This window comes from Epargyreus clarus, unplaced genomic scaffold (genome assembly GCF_041222505.1).
Source record: "Epargyreus clarus isolate Ecla_fem2 unplaced genomic scaffold, WU_Ecla_fem_2.2 ptg000012l, whole genome shotgun sequence".
Lineage (NCBI taxonomy): Eukaryota > Metazoa > Arthropoda > Insecta > Lepidoptera > Hesperiidae > Epargyreus > Epargyreus clarus.
Genome location: NW_027332220.1, coordinates 6,902,467 through 6,923,343, shown reverse-complemented (window position 1 = coordinate 6,923,343; position 20,877 = coordinate 6,902,467). Strand labels below are relative to the sequence as shown.

Sequence of the window (20,877 nt, the reverse complement as noted above, 5' to 3'; positions counted from 1 at the left end):
TATTGCCCAACAAATGGGAAAAATAATATATAAAGCGCTTTGTCGCTCTACCCTAGCGTAAGAAGTAAAAACACTGCTGTAATTTCCACATAGATGCATATTGCTACTAGTAAGTGCATAGTTTGTAAGACTTCTGCTTTTTTCAATATCTATGTGAGATTAAATATAATTAAATTAAATAGTTTAAGAATATTTATAAACCAAAGTTATATTGTATTTATTAAGCCTATTAAAATAAAACAGAATATAATTCCCATTTCTTTTTATTTTTCCTCTTCTATGGGGAGGTAGATATCAAATGGTTTTTTTTTTTTTTTTTTTTTTTTTTTTTTTTTTTATATGTAACCTAACGATAAGGCAGACGGGCTGCCTGATGGAAAGCAGTCACCGTCGCCTATGGACATTTGCAACACCAGAGGAGTCGCCAATGCATCGCCGGCTTTGAAGGAGAGCTCTTTTTACACCCCTCTTGAAGAGCCCCATGTCATAGTCCTGAGGGAATACCTCAGGAGGAAGTTCATTCCACATTTTGCACGTACGCGGCAAAAATGATCTATTAAACCGAACCGTGGAGGACCGCCACGGGTCCAGTTGATGTGGATGGAACTTCATCCTTCGGCGAGTGGTGCGATGAAGGAAAGGCGACGTAGGCACCAGATCAAACAGTTCCTCAGAACACTCACCATTGTAAAGTCGGTAGAACACGCAGAGGGAACCTATGTCCCTCCGAAGGCTTAAGGGTTCTAACCGATCAGAGATCACTGGGTCATCGACGATTCGCACCGCGCGTTTCTGTACGGAGTCAAGTGGGTTAAGTTGGTATTGTGGTGCCCCTGCCCAGAGATGCGAGCAGTACTCCATGTGGGGCCTCACCTGCGCTTTATAAAGCAGCAGGAGTTGCCCCCCAGTGAAGTACTGCTTGGCTCTGTTTAGGACGCCCAGTTTCTTTGAAGCCAACTTGGCTTTAACTTCCAAATGACTCCGATACTGCACGTCGCACGAGATGTCGACTCCCAGGATCCCTACACTTTTACCAATGGTGAGCGGGGTACTTTGGAACTTAGGCGCTATGACGAATGGGGTTTTTTTAGCGGTAAACGCGCAGACTTGTGTCTTCGAGGGGTTGAACTCAACAAGGTTAAGACGACCCCATTCCGAGACCCGCTCCAGAGAGTTCTCGATTTCAGACACAAGTCGGATTCTGCTTTCTTCCACGAATGTCCGAGAGGTGTTCGCACGGCCTGTGTACACAGCATCTCCCGTGCTATCATCTGCATAGCAATGAATGCCACCGATTTTTAGCAGCATATCATTGATATGCAGAATAAAAAGCGTGGGAGATAATACAGACCCTTGGGGCACGCCAGCGTTGATGAGCTTCGTGTCTGAGCAGCACCCGTCAATTACGACCTTAATATGCCGCTCAGACAGAAAGCTGGCAGTCCATGTGCACAACCTCTCGGGAAGACCGTAAGATGGTAACTTCGCGAGAAGGGCCCTATGCCAGACCCGGTCAAAGGCCTTAGCGATGTCCAGGCTTACGGCCAATGCCTCCCCGTTGCTCTCAACAGCCTGCGCCCAACGGTGAGTGAGGTACGCAAGAAGATCACCAGCTGATCGGCCCTTGCGAAAACCATATTGGTGATCGCTGATCAGCCGGTGCTCTTCCAGGTACCTAAGGAGCTGCGTGTTTACAACACGCTCCATAGCTTTTGAGAGCAGGGAGGTTATCGCTATAGGCCTATAGTTGGCCGGGTCGCTGCGGTCACCCTTTTTGGGAATAGGGTGTACAAGGGCAACCTTCCACGAAGACGGTACTTGTCCTGTGGTGTAGGAAAGCGAGAATAGGCGCGTTAAGACGGGAGCCAACTCGGGAGCGCACGTCCTGAGCACCACTGCGGGGATTTCGTCTGGCCCGCTCGACTTCTTGATTCTTGAAAAGCCGGCTTTACCGTCTCAAGGTGGTGGTGGACGGCATTCAGATTGGAATGGACTCCTCTGATATTGCACATATCCACAGTAAATGTGGAAGAGGTCGCCGCTGTGCAACTTTTCTTCTTTTTATTTGGCTTTCTCATAGTTGGTGGTTGTTCCAAAAAGGGCGGGAATTTGAAAGGATTTGCAATGCTCCGCCGACGCCTCACGGGACAAAGTATGAGTCTCGTGACACCGAGCCTACGGAGGTGATGTGGGATGCTGGCGCGGGGGACGGAAGGGCCCCCGGTCCCCCCCGTGCACGACTACCCGGCTCCACTCCGGTCTCTTACTCCGGCAAGGTAGCCGCGCAACGGGATTTTTCGCCGGTTGGCGGGACAGCCTCCCGGGCCAGAGGTTAACAGTGTTGCCCGGGTTCGGGTCCCCAACTAACCGGCGGGCGGCCAGCGGACAACCGTTTCACCGGGTCTCCCTGGCCCCCGCGCCAACACACCACGCCCCCGGGGGCAACGATGCTTAAAGAGACTCAACGGACCCGTAAAGTACGCCGTCGGAAGCACCACAGGGGGATGGGAAGGGAGGGATAAGGGGATGAACTGGCTCCCAGGCGCACTACCGAAACACGACGAGTCGTTATTAGCGGTAGACTCCGACCTGAGGGTGGTAGCTAGCCAGGCAGATCCCACGAAGAGATCTTACCACCAAGCGAGACACCTTCGGGAATTACGCCAGGCGGTGTCAGACCCAGCAACCAGTGGGACCGTCGCAGTAGGATGTTAAATGCCCGAGTAGACGCTGCTGCCCATCTACCCGGTAGATGCCCTTAGTCGGCTTCTACGACACCCACGGGCAGGTATGGGGTGGTCTATTCGCCGCCGGAGCCACACGGCACAAACACCTTACACAAGGTTCACCTTACAGGATAACAACATATAGTTTCCGCACAATATTTTATCCCTAAGGCCTGGTTCACACAAGAAATGTTGTCGAACAATGTAAATGCAACATTTATATGCAATTTATAAGCATTTTAGATGGCTTAGTTAAGTATAGTCCGCGTAAAACTGCTAGTCCGCTCTGAATATAGAAATGAATTGCGTTGCCATAGCAAATTGTACAACTATACCTGCTCGCAACAATTTCAGACTGGACTAGCAATTTGCCGTGGACCATACAGCTATATATATACTATTTCAACTCTTCTTGTGCAAACGAGGCATAATCTGCCAAGGCACTATAGAGGATTAATTTAAAATATTGCTCTTTGCACTTATAGCACATTAATTTCATTTCTATTGAATTAAACACAAAATAAACCAGGTGTCGGCTTATTAAAATTTCATAATAATTAACTTGCATTAAATATACATTTCATTTTGATCGGTTGTAAATAAACTTACAAAAATCCTGCATGCTTACTCTCTATATATTACAATATTAAAGCTTTAGCATAATAAAAATAATTTCGTACAAACATACATACATATAAAGAAATTCACAATGACTATTCTCATAAATATTCGTTACTCGTATATTTTGTGATGTTGGATTTCTTTGGTGGGGTGATGTTGACACCAAACTTTTTGGCGAGGCTCACTAGTTTTTCGTTGTCGTACCCAACATCTTCCTTGTAAGATCTAATCATTAGAGGCAGAACAGTTTCTAATAAGAACTTATAGTTTGTCTGTGCATAACTCGAATCGTTACCAGCTGAAAGTGCGAGACGGGAATTATCACTATTATAGGTATAAGACCTAGATATTCACTACACCGTGATGATGAATATATGAATCCATAATTATTTGTCCGTTCGACTATGTAAACAAAATTATATAAACAAACACTGCTCTATTATGCTACGAATACCTATCTATCTATAATAAGGTAAAATAATATTAATAAGTTTAAACCATACATAAAAGTTAGTTGTTTGAAATGTTACAATTTTTGGTCCTTAGCTTGAAAAAGTTAGAAGACGCAATTTTATTTTTACACAAACTTACATGTAGCTTTACAGTACCTATCAGTAGTTCTTTTGACATCCAAAAAAGAAAACGAAAACGGACTTGCTACACCAAATGTAACTTTTCAATGGACTATGAGATCTACTTTTGTCTAGTGTCGAATGTAAACTTACAAGTTACGACAAACCCGTGAAACGGGTTGTAAATGGGTTGAAGTAAAATATTTTGTGCAATTTTGTCCCATAGGTAAAGCTCAAAATAGGATGTGATCAGTATATTTATAATATACTTTTGGACGCCAATATATCGTATAGTTAAAATGTTCCATACTTATCCTTGCCGACAAATTAATTAAATTATTATAAATTATAATGATTTAGGCCCGTTATTGATAATATATCTCCAATATTATGCCTTCCAAGCTTTGTAAGCAGAAGCCTATTAAAATAATAAAATGTTGACTATGGACCAAATTGGAATGCTTCGGAAAAGTATGTTTCCCTTACTTCAAACCAAAACACAGTAGCGATTAACACTGCAGTTATTATTAGTGCCGGCAGATTCGAACCACAATGGATTCTACCACCTTCCCATAATATGTAATACTTTGAAGAACTATTCTCTAAGTCTTATATATTCCTCATAATAAAATAAAATAAAAATATACGGATAACTACCTTAGATTTGTACTCATAGTACACCGGCCACCTGCGTAAGGTTTGAATGACCCTTAACACGTGGACACAATAATGATAAATAGATACTCGAGCGCCGTATAACAAGGTGTTCTCTTTTCGTTTGCGCGGGCTCGCAAGAAAGCATCGTTTATCATAATTTCAGACAGAACTAGTCTAAGGTAAATAACCTTACTTATTTCTATACGTGTCAAGTAAAGTGTCAGTGAACTTATATTTTTTTCAGAGCTACTTATTTTCACATGTTAGTATTTATGCTTCCACTTTTTATTGAAATAGCTTTTGTTTTAATAAAACGTATACGCGGATTCTCTAGTACGCTTATTATTTTGTGACCCTTTTATATTTTTTTTACTTGATAAATTGAATTTAATGAGAGTAAATATTAGAATAATCTACCTACCTCGTTTAAAATTTTGCGGCTCTGCACTACACTGCTGGCGCAGGAAACGGATGTTATGTCCATTAATTGTTTTGTGTTGCCAGCAGCACAGAAAATGAAATATTTTGTGTTTTACATTACTTTTTCACGAAATAACGTATCATAGGATATAAAATAGAAGTAATAAATTTGTAATTTTAATTAAATTGTAGCATATATTTTTGTTTTCAAATAGATTTTCATTTCTAAACGGACTTCGAAATAGTTTTAACAAATTGACAATGACAGTCTCATAAGAATACGAAACTGGGTGTACTCAAAATACATTTTGTTTACTCATAGTTTTGTTAAAAATATTGCAAAGTAAACACGTATTTTTTTTTTATTTTGTTAAACAATCGTCATGAAGGAAGCAAAGATTTGCAGCCATCTCTCCGGTGGGAGGCTCAATGTGTCGTTGTTACAAGAAACTATGAGGAAAGACTTCCTAAATCTACTTCAACAATGCGAGGGACCTAAAGTATGTTATATTTAATTAATTTATTTTATTGTGAGATATGTACAGCCTCGTGGCTTGTATAAATCATAGCTGAACTTTAATTTAAAGGTATATTCGTTACTAGAACTGGTAGTTATCCTTTGTGGTTTGCCTACACCTCGGCCAGACCTATTTCTGCCTTATATTAGGTACTGCTGCTCAGTTATGAAAAGTATAATAAGAGACACAAAAGACATCCCTTGAATAATTGTTAGGAGATCTCTGCTCCCTCTAACTTATGTCCTTGTAAAGGACAACACATATGTAATCTACTTAAAAAAAATCTCTGTGAGAAGTTGGTTACACATGTTCATGATCGGTAATGACCACTTACCATCATGTGAACTGCAAATTCACACTACTTGAATCTTTAAAAAAATGAAAAATTTGCCTTTTACTTTTAAATGTACAATTCAGGTTACCATCTGGGATGAGTGGCTAGCTGGCCCAGTGGGACTAGTGGCCCAGCACTCCCTACTCAAGGAGCATGAAGTGGCCGACATGTTCCCCCTGCGGCCAGGCAGCCTCCCAACAATATCTGTGAAACACATCATATTTATTGCGAGACCTAAACTCACTCTTATGGATTTGGTGGCTGATTACATTAACTCTTTAAGGTATGTCTCCAATTCCTTCATTTCTAAACATTACATGAAATAATTACCTTTTATTTAAATAATATTAAAATGAAAAAATCTTAAACATGTGTTGCACAATACATAATATTTTAATACTTAAGTTTTCTGTAAATATTTTATACATTCAAGTTAACTAGTAATATAGTTTACAAGGACATCCTATCTTCTGTTTTTTGGACCTCTTTACTGGTCTACAAAGTTGGACACATCAGACACAATTGGTAATTGCTAAAGATAAAATCTCATGCATACTTCGTAAGAGTATACAACTCATTGACCCATGCCCAGAAATTATTCATAAAAGAGTTACTTATTGTAAATCACAATTAATTATCAATTATTTTATCAGTTACTAGCTGACCCGGCAAACTTTGTACCACCTCAAAATCTATTTATCAAATATATTTCATATAAAATATAACCTATGTTATTTGTGGATAAAGTAACTTTTGAATGGTGAAAGAATTTTTAAAATCGGTTTAGTAGTTTTTGAGCCTATTCATTACAACCAAACAAACAAACAAAGTTTTCCTCTTTATAATATTAGTTTAGTTTTATAATATAGATTACAAATGAAATGTATAAACCATGTTTGTAACGATTTTGTTGTACACCAATTACTTAAGGGATTATTTTGATATTATTTGAAAAGAATACAGAGAATGATAGAGATGTAAAATTGCAAAATATGTGATGTCACACTAGGGAGGGGGAGGGCGAGTCTCACAAAATGTGACCAACTGTGACAAGGATAGGCGAGGCGTGAAAAAATCCAGAAATTCATGTGACATCATTTACAGATGTCCTCTTATCACAAATAAACCGGCATGGTGACGACCTGCGTGGCGGAGCGGTCACCATGCCGGTCTGACGCGCAAAGGGTCCCGGGTTCGATCAATGGCCAGACAAATATCTAAATGATGAATTTAGATTTCTGTTTCTGGGTCTGGGTGTTTGTGTATTTATCTATGCGTGTGTTCATGGCACCCACGACACAGGGAATCCTAGTGTGGGGCTGTGAGTGTAGAAAACGTTTATAAATATAACTTTTTTCTAGAACAAAACAAAGCACCCCAGTGGAATTCCACTTGTTCTTCGTGCCAAGAAGGAGTGAACTCTGCGAGAAGCATTTGAAGAACCGTGGTGTGTTCTCCAATCTACAAATACAGGAGTTTAAATGCGACATATTCCCCGTCGATAGTGACTTGATGTCGCTCGAACTGCAGAATGATTTCAGGTGAGAATCAACTTTAAACGAACAATGTAATTAACAATAAAGGATGTAATAAACAAGTAATTGTAATTGTTTTGCTTTTTCCTGCTTTTTGCTTCAATGGCCCGTTTAATTTTGTTCTGAAAATGTGCACCTGAATATAATTATTAGAGATACGCCGAATAGTGGTTTCACCGAATAACCGAATACCGAATAATATGCGGTTTAACCTTTACCGAACCGAATATTCGGCCGAATTATTCGGTTAACCATTTCTTTATTGTCAATTTGCCAGTTATGTGTGTTCATTCACACTTTAAAATGTTGATTTGAGTTTTAAAAATGATTACTGATTTTAGGTTTAAAATAAATGTTGACTATACTAACTATAGATTAAGTAATAAATGTGTTGACTTGAGGTTTCAAAAGAAAATGTAGATTTGAAGGTTAATTGCTTTATTTTTTAGCTTCATTCAACATATTCTTCATAGGACTTGAGTTATAAGAAGTTTTGTGTTTTAGTCCTGTACCATATCGTGTATACAAGAAAACAGAAATACTCGAACCGAATATATTCGGCAATAAAACCGAATCATTCGGCCGAATACAAATGGCAAAAAAGATGCCGAATACGCCGAATACCGAATACCAAACGAATATTCGGCGCATCCCTAATAATTATCCTGATGATAAAATAATTTTCTGTTGTGAAAATTAAAATGTTTGCACTTCTGGCCTAGCATACTTTTCAAAGTTATCAATATTTCAAGTAGAAAACATATTATTACTAACATAAAATATAGTCATTGCTATTTCTACAGTCATAATGTAGCTGCATAATGCTAAAAGAGTATCTTGCTACTACTCATTTAAATTTGTACAGAAGAAAGATAACTTTCAGAATAGGAAGTGTTTTAAAATCACAGATACATATAGATACACTATATTTTCTTTCAATTTATGCAGGGAAAATTACTTGGAAGGTGATCCGACATCCCTCTACAATGCTGCGAGAGCCTTACGTACAATCCAACAGCTATATGGCATAATTCCTAGAGTGCTTGGAAAAGGAACTGCTGCAAAACAAGTAAGAAAATATTGCCTATTGTTTGACAAGCAGGTTGTCTGAAAGCAAGGGCTTGAACCATAGCCTGCTAATCGTGGACCATGGCCACCAGTGCCCGGTTGCGAATTAGGAATCTCAACACGCCTTTGAGAACTTTAAGTGCAAATTTTGATTTGAAACATTACTGGTTTTAAGCTAGTTAGCAGTTTGGTGCACTATGGCCTAAATCATTCTCATTCTAAGAGAAAATCTCCTAAAGCTTCTAAAAATATCAAAGTAAACCGTCCATGTCATCCCGGCGCCCGCAGACCAACGTGCGGCATAAAATTTAAGTTATAAATAATAGTGCTAGAGTTCTTGGGAAGTTTTATTGTAGATTTCCTCTTCTTTCCGGATCTCCTTTTGAAATTACTTAACTCGTAATATTTTTTGATTTATTAATGAAAAACTAAATTAATTTTTATTACATGTTATTTTAAAAAAGAAACAAAAGCATTTTTTATGTGCTATAAAATCCTTGAGATCCATTTTTCTATAGATACGCCATTCTGAATCGATTGAAGTCTGTCTTCACGTTTTTCAACTTGTTAACTAGACGAAGTTAATGATTTGATACAAAGATTTCATACAACAGGTGTGGATGTTGCTCTGTCGTCTCAACAAAGAAGAGCAGGGTATAGGGCCGAAAGGAAGCCCCACGTCGTGCATCGATCAACTGCTGATACTAGACCGCGCTATCGACTTCACGAGTGTGATGGCTACACAGCTCAATTATGAGGGACTTATTGGTATGTACCAAGCCGCATTTTTTGATATTTTAGGAAATTGTAGGAGTATACAGTCTATCTTATGGTAAATAGTGATGGTCTATAGAAATCTTTAATCAATTCCAAATAGGATTGAGGTCTTTTTTTGATGTGACAACGTCTTATAAGTCGATGGTGCCGGCTGCACGCACCAAAAAACGTGACTCATGCGGCGTTACTTCGCTCTGAGGCGTTCCATTTAAGGCCACCGCCATAAAGAAAGCCGCCGGAAAGGAAGGCGGTATTTAACATACCGCCGTCCTTTCCGGGGTTGCTTGCTGGACGGGTCGAGCTCCCACTCTTGCCGCCCGTAACCCCGGAAGCACTCTTTTAGTCGCCTCTTACGACAAACAGGGGATACCGTAGCCCTATTCTGGTCCCGGGACTACAGGGACAAAGATTGCACTCCTACCTAAAGTATAATTGATTTATCCATATCATAGAAGGCAAAGTACAAAGAGAGACAACCTATTTTATCTTACATGAATAGAAAATAATTATTTTCTAACCTTTGGCCAAGAGCCAGTTATGCCGCCCGAGGTCTAGGGTGAATTTGCTTCCCGAGGCGTAATGTAAAAGAGATTTTTCTAAAGGAAATATTTTTTTTTCATGAACGTTTTAATCGTAGTTTAAAAATATGTAATTTTAATTATTTGCTGCTCCCCAAATATTGCCGCTCAGAGCGACCTACCAAATTTATTTATTCATTGTTTTTTTTTACCCGACTGCCAAGGAAGGGTTATGTTTTTCGCGCGTATCTTGTATGTTTGTCTTTCTTTATTTGATCCGATCTAACAAACGGCTGGATGAATTTCAACAGTTAAGGTGTCATTATATTTGTCTCAAAAACCCGAGTGTCCTTATATAGGTGTTAGTAAAAAAAAACAAAATGGCGGATTTTTGGCGCGAAATAGTAACACATTTAAAAAAAAAAGTTAACCGAACCTATCGAGTAGGGTATCAAATGAAAGGAAATTAAACGTAGATTATAAAAACATATTTGTATATATATAAAACAGCAAGGTGACTGACTGACTGACTAACTAAAAGAGTTTTTCATTTTTCAGAAATCAACGTACTGCCTAAACCAACGACCTTACACTTCTGAAATTTTGCACATAGGTTCTCTATATAACGCGAATAAGTACTAAGAAAGGCCTTTTGGAAATTCTACCCTAAAGAAGGTAAAATAGGGTAAAATAGTTTTTTTGAAATCCTTTAATTTTGAAGCAACTACTATAAAATTTTGTATTTGGCTTTCTGGATAGGAACAAGGACGCACTTATTTATCGCCTGCCGAAAAATCAACCCCGTAGAGGGTAAAATAAGGGTTTAAAGTTCATTTGAACAATCGTCAATTTTGAAGCAAACACTATGAAATTTTGCATCAAGCTTTTTAGATAAAAATAATGAAATTCTACCTCTAAAGAGGTAAAATAATGACCGAAACTCTGATTTACTGAAGTTATATATTTTATAGACCGTAAATGGTGGATTTTTTCGCGAAATAGTAACACGGTTCGCGGAGTAGTAACACGTTTTAAAAAAAGTTAACCAAACCTATCGAGTAGGGTGTCAAAATACAGGAAATTAAGAGGAGGTTACACTTACGTTATATAATATATCTTATATATAAAATTGTCGTGTTAGTTACCGTACTCCTCCGAAACGGCTTCACCGATTTTCACCTAATTTTATATACATATTCAGTAGGTCTGAGGATCGGCCACTATCTATATTTTTTTACCCCTAAGTGATAAGGGTTGTTCACCCTTAACATTTTTTTTATTTATTTGGCAACACAACGTTTGCCGGGTCAGCTAGTACATATATACTCGTATATACACATCAAGATGACTGTCTGACTAAATGAATGAGTTGCTGTACCAGAGATCGACGCAAAGGGAAACCGCTGAACTTAAGCGTGCTGGAATTTTACACATTTTAAAAAATAGTACATTACAATACGAGGACGAAAAATTTTTTTCTGACAAGTGTGAGTTTGCAGGCCGAGCCGCAGGCGAGGACTGCAATCACACTAGTCAGAAAAACATTTTTCGTTCGCGTGTTGTATAAAATTTTATATTACGTGGTCGGAAATTTCGCGTGCGTAAAACGTCCATTTACGCACGCCGTGATATAAATTTCTTTATATAGCGTAAATGAGCACTACGAGGATAAAATAGGATAATATTGTTTGAACATCTTTTGTTTTTGAAGCAGACACCTACTATAAAACTTTGTATGTGGCTTTCTGGATAAAAATAACGAAATGCCTATTTCACTGCTTTTGGAAATTCTACTTCAGCCTTTTTGGTGCAGTCGGGTTTTTGATTTTTTTAATTAATTACTTGTTACTCAAACTGTGTTTTCAGACGAGATCTATGGAACAAACAGTTCGACGGCCACATTCCCGTTATTTTTCCATTGTTTTTTTTTTGAGTAAAAAAACAACGTTGTCTCCAGACGAGATCTACGGTATAAAGAGCTCGACAGCAACTTTCCCGGGGGAGAAGTTCGTGAGCGCGGACGATGCGACTCCAGAGGTAACGGCGCGGGAGAAGAAGCGGATCATGCTCAACTCCGGGGAGGAGCTCTACACAGAGTTGCGCGATTGCAGCTTCACTGGGGTGATTATATCTGCCCGTTATTGATAATCGATCTTTATCTTTACAAAAGAACTCTGACACCACCACCGCTACAACTATTTTTATCTAATAACAGCAGTATTAGGGGTTATTGAGGGATACAGGAATTCCAGCTTAGTCCTCAGAAGTGGGGCAACATCTGTAGCCGACCTTAAGTAAGAATTTAATCTTATCTGGGGTTGATTACAGTGATATTTTTTTGTTTAGCAATAGTTTTACTACTTGCGCGTATCTACTCTCTACTCTTAATTTTTTTTAAACTTGAATTTTTTCCAGATTTATTTTCTTAGTTAATATAGTATACTAGTTAATATATAATATAATAGTTAATATATACGCTCGACATTATATTCATTTAAATCTTATACCATACTGTGTTAAGCACGTTTTACCTAAAAGAAATGTACCTACAAGACAAAAATAAATGTACTTACTGTTCTAAAATAGAAATAAAATAGTACTATTTTGTACCATAGGTGGGCACAGCACTATCGAAGAAGGCGCGCGTGATCAAGATGCAACTGAACGAGCGCCACAACGACAAGACCGTGCAGGAGATCAAGCAGTTCGTGTCGCGGCTGCCACAGCTGCTCGCCAATAAGCAATCTCTGGCCACACATACCGCGATCGCTGAGTGTATTAAAGAGGTATTAATACTCATTATTCTACCTTTTTTTTATTAAATAGAAATAGTTGCGAAGGTGGTAGAACCCTTTGTGGTTCGATTCGGGCGGCACCACCGCCTTTGGTCTGTTTCAGTTCTGTGGTCGACCTGTATTTTTTTTTAAATATTGTAATATAGGAATAGCACACGAGCATGCAGTCCACCTGAGTGGCTTTGCCGCCCACGGACATCTGTAATTAACCCCAGATAGGATTAGATATTATAGGATGTCACTGCATGACGCATCTGAGACCTGAAGTTTGCCACAGATGCGTCATGCAGTGACAAAAAAGCGTTTTGCTTATTTGATAGTAGTTATTATTACTGTCTATTACTAAGCTTATTGTAACTTATAGGAGTCTTACACACACTACACGGCTACACCTGAAAACTAAGCTGGAATGCCTCGAACTAAGTGTGTCTCCCTTACAGACACGTTCAGTCACGTTTATCCGTTACGGATTTGGCCAGTCAAGCACAATTGTATAACTCACTCTATATTTACATGAGAATTATTTTTTTTATAATTTACATTACATTATTATTACATATTATTATATTATTTTATTATTTACATGAGAATTATTTTTTTATAATAAAATGTTTAAATACATTTATTTCAGGTGACAGACACATTCGAGTTTCAAGATACAATTAATTGTGAGGATGACTTCCTGAACTGCTTGGACCACGAGAAAGTTTGTACGTACATTGAGGACCTCATCTCAATGAAAGCACCTCTCATCAAGGTAATTCTGAATAATTAGTAAATCTGTAAGTAATTCTGAACTTAAGTGCATATTTAATACTCTACACTTAATACTAATTAGCAGTAATATCACGGTGATTAAGAACTTGACCTCTCAATCGGAGGGTTCAAGGCCCAAATTCCAAGCGCGCACTTTTCGAAGTTATGTGCATATTATAAATTAATGTTATATATAAAATTCTCGTGTCACAATGTTAGTTACCGTTCTCCTCCAAAACAGCTTCACCGATTTTCAGCAAATTTTATATGCATATACAGTAGGTCTGAGAATCTGCTACTATCTATTTTTCATACCCCTAAGTGATAAGGGCTGTTCACCCTTAACATTTTTTTATTTATATGGAACACAACGTCTGCCGGATCAGCTAGTGATAAATGAAACAAAGTTAATCAGTTAACTGTGAAAGAATTGTTTGACAAATTGCACGTCTAAGAATTATGTAAAAATAAGAAAAGTTGTCGAAAACATGATAAACATCTTTCAGCAAATAGCCAACCTTTACGTAAAAATTTGAAATGTTGTCGAAAATATATAAAATCTATCACTTAGCACAGCACTTAGGCAACCTATGCTCGAAATCCTCACTGTGACGACGTGGGAGCGACGCCGGGTTGTGGGATTTTTACCGCACTAAAACCCCCCGGTGGCCGTCCTCAGCGCTTGGCGGAGAACTCCGGGATCTCCGATAGAACACAACCGGAGTCCTCCGAGCGCGATGCCCCTATCGGGCTCTGCCCTTGGAGGAGCAGTTTACGCTCCAAGCACACCTGGTGTTTACGACGGTATGCGACCACACATGCCGCCGTCCTTCCCGGGGTTGCTTGCTGGACGGTTCCACTCTTGCCGCCGGCACACTTGCCCGGAACACTGTGAAGGCCCTACCATCAGTAGTATAGAAAGGTTGATAATTACTACATAGTACATAGCAATCGATAATTTCCAGGTCCTCCGTCTAATCTGCCTCCAATGCGCCACCGGCTCTGGTCTGAAGCCTAAAGTGTTGGAATACTACAAAAGGGAGATAGTCCAGGTGTACGGCCTGAAGCATTGGCTCACGCTCTGCAACCTGGAGAAGTGTGGTCTACTGAAACAGCAGTCCGGCGCCCGCCAGTACGCGGTTTTGAGAAAGGTTTGTAAATAATTATTTACGGACATTTGAGAAAAATAAAAAGTGATTTTGTACTATTTTGAGAAAAATAGTGATAGAAAGAATAATTTTGTACGAAGAGTGAAAGATAAAAACAGACACCATGTAGTTGGCTAATAAATATTATAAGTTTTGTAAAAAAAATATATTTACATCCTCTATTCATAACTCAAATTTGGATTAGCTATCACACTCAAAGATAGCACTAAAAGTTGAAAGGTGATAGAATTATTTGTGGTTCGACTCCGGCGGCATCGCCCCCCCTATTTCTGCCTCATTATAGCAGTGTTAAGCACTGCTGTGTCCTGGTTTGAAGGGTGTGGTAAGGGAAACATACTTTACATAGATATTCCAGCTTAGCCCTCAGGGGTAGTAAGGCATCTATAGTCGACCACAGGTAGAAATAAACGCTTATAATCTTAACATGAGTTGATAGCTGATGTCCATAAGCGACAGTAGCCACTTACAGATACACTATCAGGTGGACTGCATGCTGCTATTTCTACAGTATAAAAAACTATTCAGGATATAAAACAGTTGATTAACTTTAATAATCTTTCAGGCTCTACATCTAACTGCGGACGAATCGGAGTTGGAAGACAATTGCTATTTACAAAGCAAGTACACCCCGCTCACAGTGCGCCTCGCTGAACACATCGCTAAGAATAAAGGATGGACTGGTAAGTTTATTATTCGACGATTAGAATACAATATTTAAACAACTTTTCTCTAGCGGACTAAAGAGGGGGGGGGGGGGCGAAGTGGCGGTCCGTGTTACAGTGTTATTAGTAAAAACAGGTCGTCAGAACAATTAATGAAAAAAATGGTCGCTGAAATCGCATTTGTCGGCGAATAAGACTATGAGGCTTTTTTTTTTTAATCAAATCAGCTTTTAGACTGGGGGGGGCCTCCATTCAACTTTCCGCTCCGGGCCTCCGACGACCTTAGTCCTGCAACTTTGTGTCTTACTCCTATCATCATATAACATAAGCGCCTGCGGGAAGGTGCAAAAGGGATGAATTTGTACCCCCTGGCCGGAAAAAAAGTACGTAGGCGAAGAAATAACTGAAATGTGTATCAGCTAAAAAAAAATTCGTCAGGGCCAAACAATCCATATAAGACCATTTCGATAGTACGTGCTACGGAACAATCGGCTGTGCACCGCCCGAAAATAATCCTAGCGGCGCCCAAGCTTAAGTTCATAATAATGTTACACACACCCCGTGCATAGAATTATTGCCCTAAATATTACATTTTTATTTTATTTATTTATTTATTTATTTCTTAGGGATAACAACAGCGTACGCCAATTACAGTTATCCACACATTAACATACATGTAGTAAAATAGACTAATATTAGATGACTATTACCTAAATACAATTCTTTTCATGTGGGTAGACAAAAAAGTAACTTCAAGATATAACTGCATACATATTGCCCTTCGTTATCAATATTACATAAGCCGTTAATTTATGACGTAGATGATGTCTGGCGGGGATCGAACTTACAACCTTATGTATAGTCTGTACGCTTACAGCTCTTCCACGCAGATAACTGTACGCCACGCTGTGTTTTTGTTTATCAATATTTTCACCCGTTTTTAATAATCTAATGTAGGTATCTATTCTATACTATCTTATGTTTTCCCAAACCTGACAATTTATGATATGAAGTAGGTAATTGTCTAATGTCAATCTTTGCTGTGTAATATTTAGATCGGCTTTTGACAGTAAAAACAAGCCCGTATTCGAGCACCATATTATCTATTTAAATGTTAAACAAAGTACCATCTGACATTGATAGCGTTTAGCGGGAGTTCCGATAGGCGTGTGGGTTGTGTTCTAAATTCCTGCATGTAAATGGCCTTTGTTATAAATACTGGGTACGTCGTGAATCATTCAATCAGCTAGTTAAGCGTAGGTAGATGATAACCCGGTTCAATGAAGATTGTGATCGAAAATGACGGGTTTTGTATTTTCTTCTCCCTCGATCGCCGTAATTTGTGAGCAATACACATACAAAACTCGCAATTCTGATTGTTATTTTTTATTGAAATAATCTCTAATAATCGTAAAAGTTACGTGATTTTTGTTTCGTTTTTATTCGAAATAAGGACATTTCTCTACAGAATCTAGGACCGGGTAGACTTTTAAAAATTATGATAAAAAATATGTCCCTATAAGATAAAATAGTATGAGTAAAGTGAGTAAAAAATTAGTTTCCGAAAAAAAATAGAAAATTAAAATGTATTATTTAACTTGAGCATCATTTTATAATTCGAGGATGGGCGTCATCCTCCATAGATCTCAGTGGTAAATTAATGATACAAAAAAGTTGTTTTCGTCCATTGATAACGTATCAATACCGGCGTGAGCTGAGTGATTGATAAAGAATTTTATTGTAATATCAATTTTATTATTTCCAATTTTATTTAAATTAATAGATCACCATTATGATTTTGTACTCACCTGTTTAGCTGTACATAGACTTAGGATTTCGCTACATTTTGCCGCCATAACTACCTTAAGATAAGGTTTGAGTGCAAAGTGTCCAATTCGCAAAACGTCTATCTGCGCAAAACGTCCAATTTGCAGAATATATTCTCGCAAGATGTCCAATTCGCAGAATGTCAATTTCAATATTGAAGTTTTTTTTTGTTATTTACAGGATTGACTGACGTACTGGGTTCTCTGCCAGGACCCTTAGTAGACGAACTGCAGACCTTACAACCGCGGATGGTTCGTCGAAACTCAATCTCGAGCGAAAACTCGTCATCTATAGACAACCCTAGAGTCATTCTTGTGTTCTTCGTCGGCGGTTGCACATTCCACGAAGTATCTGCTCTTAGAACTATCAGCCAGCAAGAAGACTCGAATGTAGAATTCTTTGTACTGACTACTAAGTTGATTAATGGTAATACATTCATTGAAGCCCTGGTAGAAGCTGAATAAACTTGTTATTGATGTAAACCCATTTTCAACTCATTTGGTCCCGTATTTAGGAATAAGTTGGCTGTGACAGCAAACGGATAGACACACAAGTGGCCATATAAGGGTTCTTTTTTTCACCTAAAAAGAATGATCCATGCTAAGTCATGCGAAGTACGACCATGCCATAACACTCTCCAGTACGGAATGATAGAGAAAAGACATATAGCCTAACAAATGGAAAAAATAAGATATAAAGCGCTGTGACGCTTTCCATTAGCGTAAGAAGTAAAAACACTGCTGAAATTTCCACATAGATACATATTGCTACTAATAAGTGCATAGTTTGTAAGACTTCTGCTTTTCTCAATATCTATGTGAGATTAAATATAATTAAATAGTTTAAGAATATCTATAAACCAAAGTTATATTGTATCTATTAAGCCTATTAAAATAAAACAGATTATAATTCAGATTTCTTTTTATTTTTCCTCTTCTATGGGGAGGTAGATATCAAAGGGTTCACCTTACAGGATAATGACAACATATAGTTTCCGCACAATATTTTATCCCTAAGGCCTGGTTCACACAAGAAATGTTGTCGAACAATATAAATGCAACATTTATATGCAATTTATGAGCATTTTAGATGGCGTAGTTGAATATAGTCCGCGTAAAACTGCTAGTCCTCTCTAAATATAGAAATGAATTGCGTTGCCATAGCAAATTGTACAACTATACCTGCTCGCAACAACTTCAGAGTGGACTAGCAGTTTGCCGCGGACCATACAGCTATATATATACTATTTCTATTTGCAAATGTTTGTTGTTAGTCAACTCTTCTTGTGCAAACGAGGCATAATCTGCCAAGGCACTATAGAGGATTAATTTAAAATATTGCTCTTTGCACTTATAGCACATTAATTTCATTTCTATTGAATTAAACACAAAATAAACCAGGTGTCGGCTTATTAAAATTTCATAATAATTAACTTGCATTAAATATAAATTTCATTTTGATCGGTTTTAAATAAACTTACAAAAATCCTGCATGCTTACTCTCTATATATTACAATATTAAAGCTTTAGCATAATAAAAATAATTTCGTACAAACATACATACATATAAAGAAATTCACAATGACTATTCTCATAAATATTCGTTACTCGTATATTTTGTGATGTTGGATTTCTTTGGTGGGGTGATGTTGACACCAAACTTTTTGGCGAGGCTCACTAGTTTTTCGTTGTCGTACCCAACATCTTCCTTGTAGGATCTAATCATTAGAGGCATGACAGTTTCTAATAAGAACTTATAGTTTGTCTGTGCATAACTCGAATCGCTACCAGCTGAAAGTGCGAGACGGGAATTATAGATAGCATAAATACACTCATCGACAACATCAATCATATCCTTCGTAACAATTTTTAGGCCGACTTTTTGCACAGTTAGGACCGACTGCGCAAACCATATAGTACTGCTGGACAGGTCCACCCACGTTTCGTTAATTACAAACTTAACTAAGATAAGGCCCAAATTTTCCATTTGCATTAAAAACTTATTTACACCCGCCTTCGTGTGCATATTCACTGGAGTCCATTTATCCTCTGAAACTTTTGCTTTCATACAATCTACAATTTTCTCCTTATATTCCCTTAGAGCTTTAATAATTGGCGTTCGTAGGCAACTATTCATTTGAAACCTCAAATCTAAACCAAATTCACAGAAAAGTGTGCACTGAGACCTCAAACTTTTTACACAATCTAATACAGAGTCTAATGCACATTGTGGCGTGAATACTTGCTTTATTATTTGACTCATTAGGATTCTAAGCTGCATGCTAGCCCACACTATGAAAGCACTAATTTTATTCTTAGGGAACAGCATAATGAATTCAGTTAAGGCATCGCTCAGTGAGCAGAAGAAAACTTCGCCCACTTGATTTACATAGCTATGTATGGATCCTTCCAGGAGCACCGCTTTAACATGAGCCTTCACTGTATGGCTGCAGATATCCAAGAAGAGCTCACAGGCTTGACTGGTCATGTTGAACTTGTTGAGAATTAGAACAGGGTGCCTAGAAGACCGCAATCCACCTCTTGGACTCCAATTATGTGTCACATCGAGTTCCTTTAGCAATATTTCTGTCAATGCTTTCTGTTTTAGCTCTATTTTCTTCAGTATGTCACTCTTCAGAGGATGATTTTTGAATTCATCGGTGCCTAATGTTTTCTGAGCTGATACCATCAACTCATAGGTTTTTTGGAAATGCCTCTCAACAATGAGTACATCTAACTCCTCAGTAACATCTAGAAGCCAGTCAGGTAGAGGAGCTATCTGTGGAGAAGGAAGCTCGTCCACCGACAAACTGGGTGAATCCAGTGATTCCTGCTTAGGTTTCTCTAGTATTTCCTTTTTCTTTTGTTTAGAATTTTCTTTCTCGATATGCATTTTTTTCGCAACATCAAACTTATCTAGCCAATCCTTTTTGATGGCGAAGCTATTGCACTGAAATACCCTGGTGTCAGGGAATGCTAGTACCTTAAATGCTTGCTTCACAGTTCCCAAATCGCGAACATTAACAATGGCTATAGTACTAATTGGATAACTTGTTTGAAACTTATATCTCATGGGACCCCGTCGGTTAGATATCCACGAGGTCAGCATCAGGCAGTCACTGAACAAATACACATGCATTCTCTGTAAGGCGGTGTTCTCCTCCGCGTCGATTTCTAAAAGATCACCCTCGTGCAACAAGGTTCGTTCAGAAACATCCAACAGATTCATACAGCCCTCTACCTTTTCTGTGATAAGTGTCAACTTATTCTTTCGCTGTTCCTCAGCGCGCTCGGCTTCTAAGTCATGGTTGTCCAAGGATTCCCGCGATATCGTGTTATCGTTACCTAAAATCGACGCCTGTGATAAAGTGGTAAGCACAGTTCGCTGCTCGCTAAGCAAATGCGACAGCTTGTACATTTCAGCTTCTAGGTGGGATATTTCTGTGGCCGTTTCGATAAACTGCATGTGGTTTTCGTAGACATTCTTCTTGAGGGCACTGGCGGTCTCGTCGGCTAAAGTTTGAATTTTCTCTTTTTGCTGATAGAGCTCCTCCCCCCCGACACAAGACTTCGCTAACTCTTTCACGTATCGGTCAGGACCGAAGTCTGGCACCGCGAACTTCTCCATGTTTATATCTGACATCGTTTCGCATATAATTTAGTTATTTCGACGATTATTTTAAAATTAAAAATACTGTCTCACTCATCATTCGATAATCGAACGACAGGACGTATCAATCAACCTATGAAATGTCAAGTCAAAGTAACGTTTTGTTGTTGCTAGTGTTGCTAGTTTGGCTTATACTTCAAATTCAAAGAAATGTTGTAATATTAAATTTTAAATTCCATAGTGTGTGTATAAACTATAGACAAAAATTCACATACCTACTTATTATAATTTTGGACTCTCTTATTTCGTAGAA

At 38.4% G+C, this 20,877-nt stretch overlaps 2 protein-coding genes across 2 annotated transcripts; one reads left to right on the top strand and one right to left on the bottom strand.

Annotated features, from left to right (window-relative positions):
• Positions 1 to 5,255: 5,255 nt before the first annotated feature.
• Positions 5,256 to 17,507, top strand: car (vacuolar protein sorting-associated protein 33A). The gene is made up of 11 exons (XM_073078308.1): positions 5,256 to 5,496; positions 5,932 to 6,131; positions 7,210 to 7,389; positions 8,332 to 8,452; positions 9,066 to 9,219; positions 11,704 to 11,867; positions 12,362 to 12,532; positions 13,173 to 13,298; positions 14,263 to 14,448; positions 15,029 to 15,146; positions 17,136 to 17,507. The coding sequence occupies exons 1-11, from the start codon at positions 5,380 to 5,382 to the stop codon at positions 17,417 to 17,419; spliced, it is 1,821 nt and encodes a 606-aa protein (XP_072934409.1). The 5' UTR covers positions 5,256 to 5,379; the 3' UTR covers positions 17,420 to 17,507.
• Positions 17,508 to 17,858: 351 nt separating this feature from the next.
• Positions 17,859 to 20,730, bottom strand: Exo84 (exocyst complex component Exo84). Its single transcript, XM_073078305.1, has one exon. The coding sequence runs from the start codon at positions 20,595 to 20,597 to the stop codon at positions 18,546 to 18,548; it is 2,052 nt and encodes a 683-aa protein (XP_072934406.1). The 5' UTR covers positions 20,598 to 20,730; the 3' UTR covers positions 17,859 to 18,545.
• Between the last annotated feature and the right edge of the window lie 147 nt (positions 20,731 to 20,877).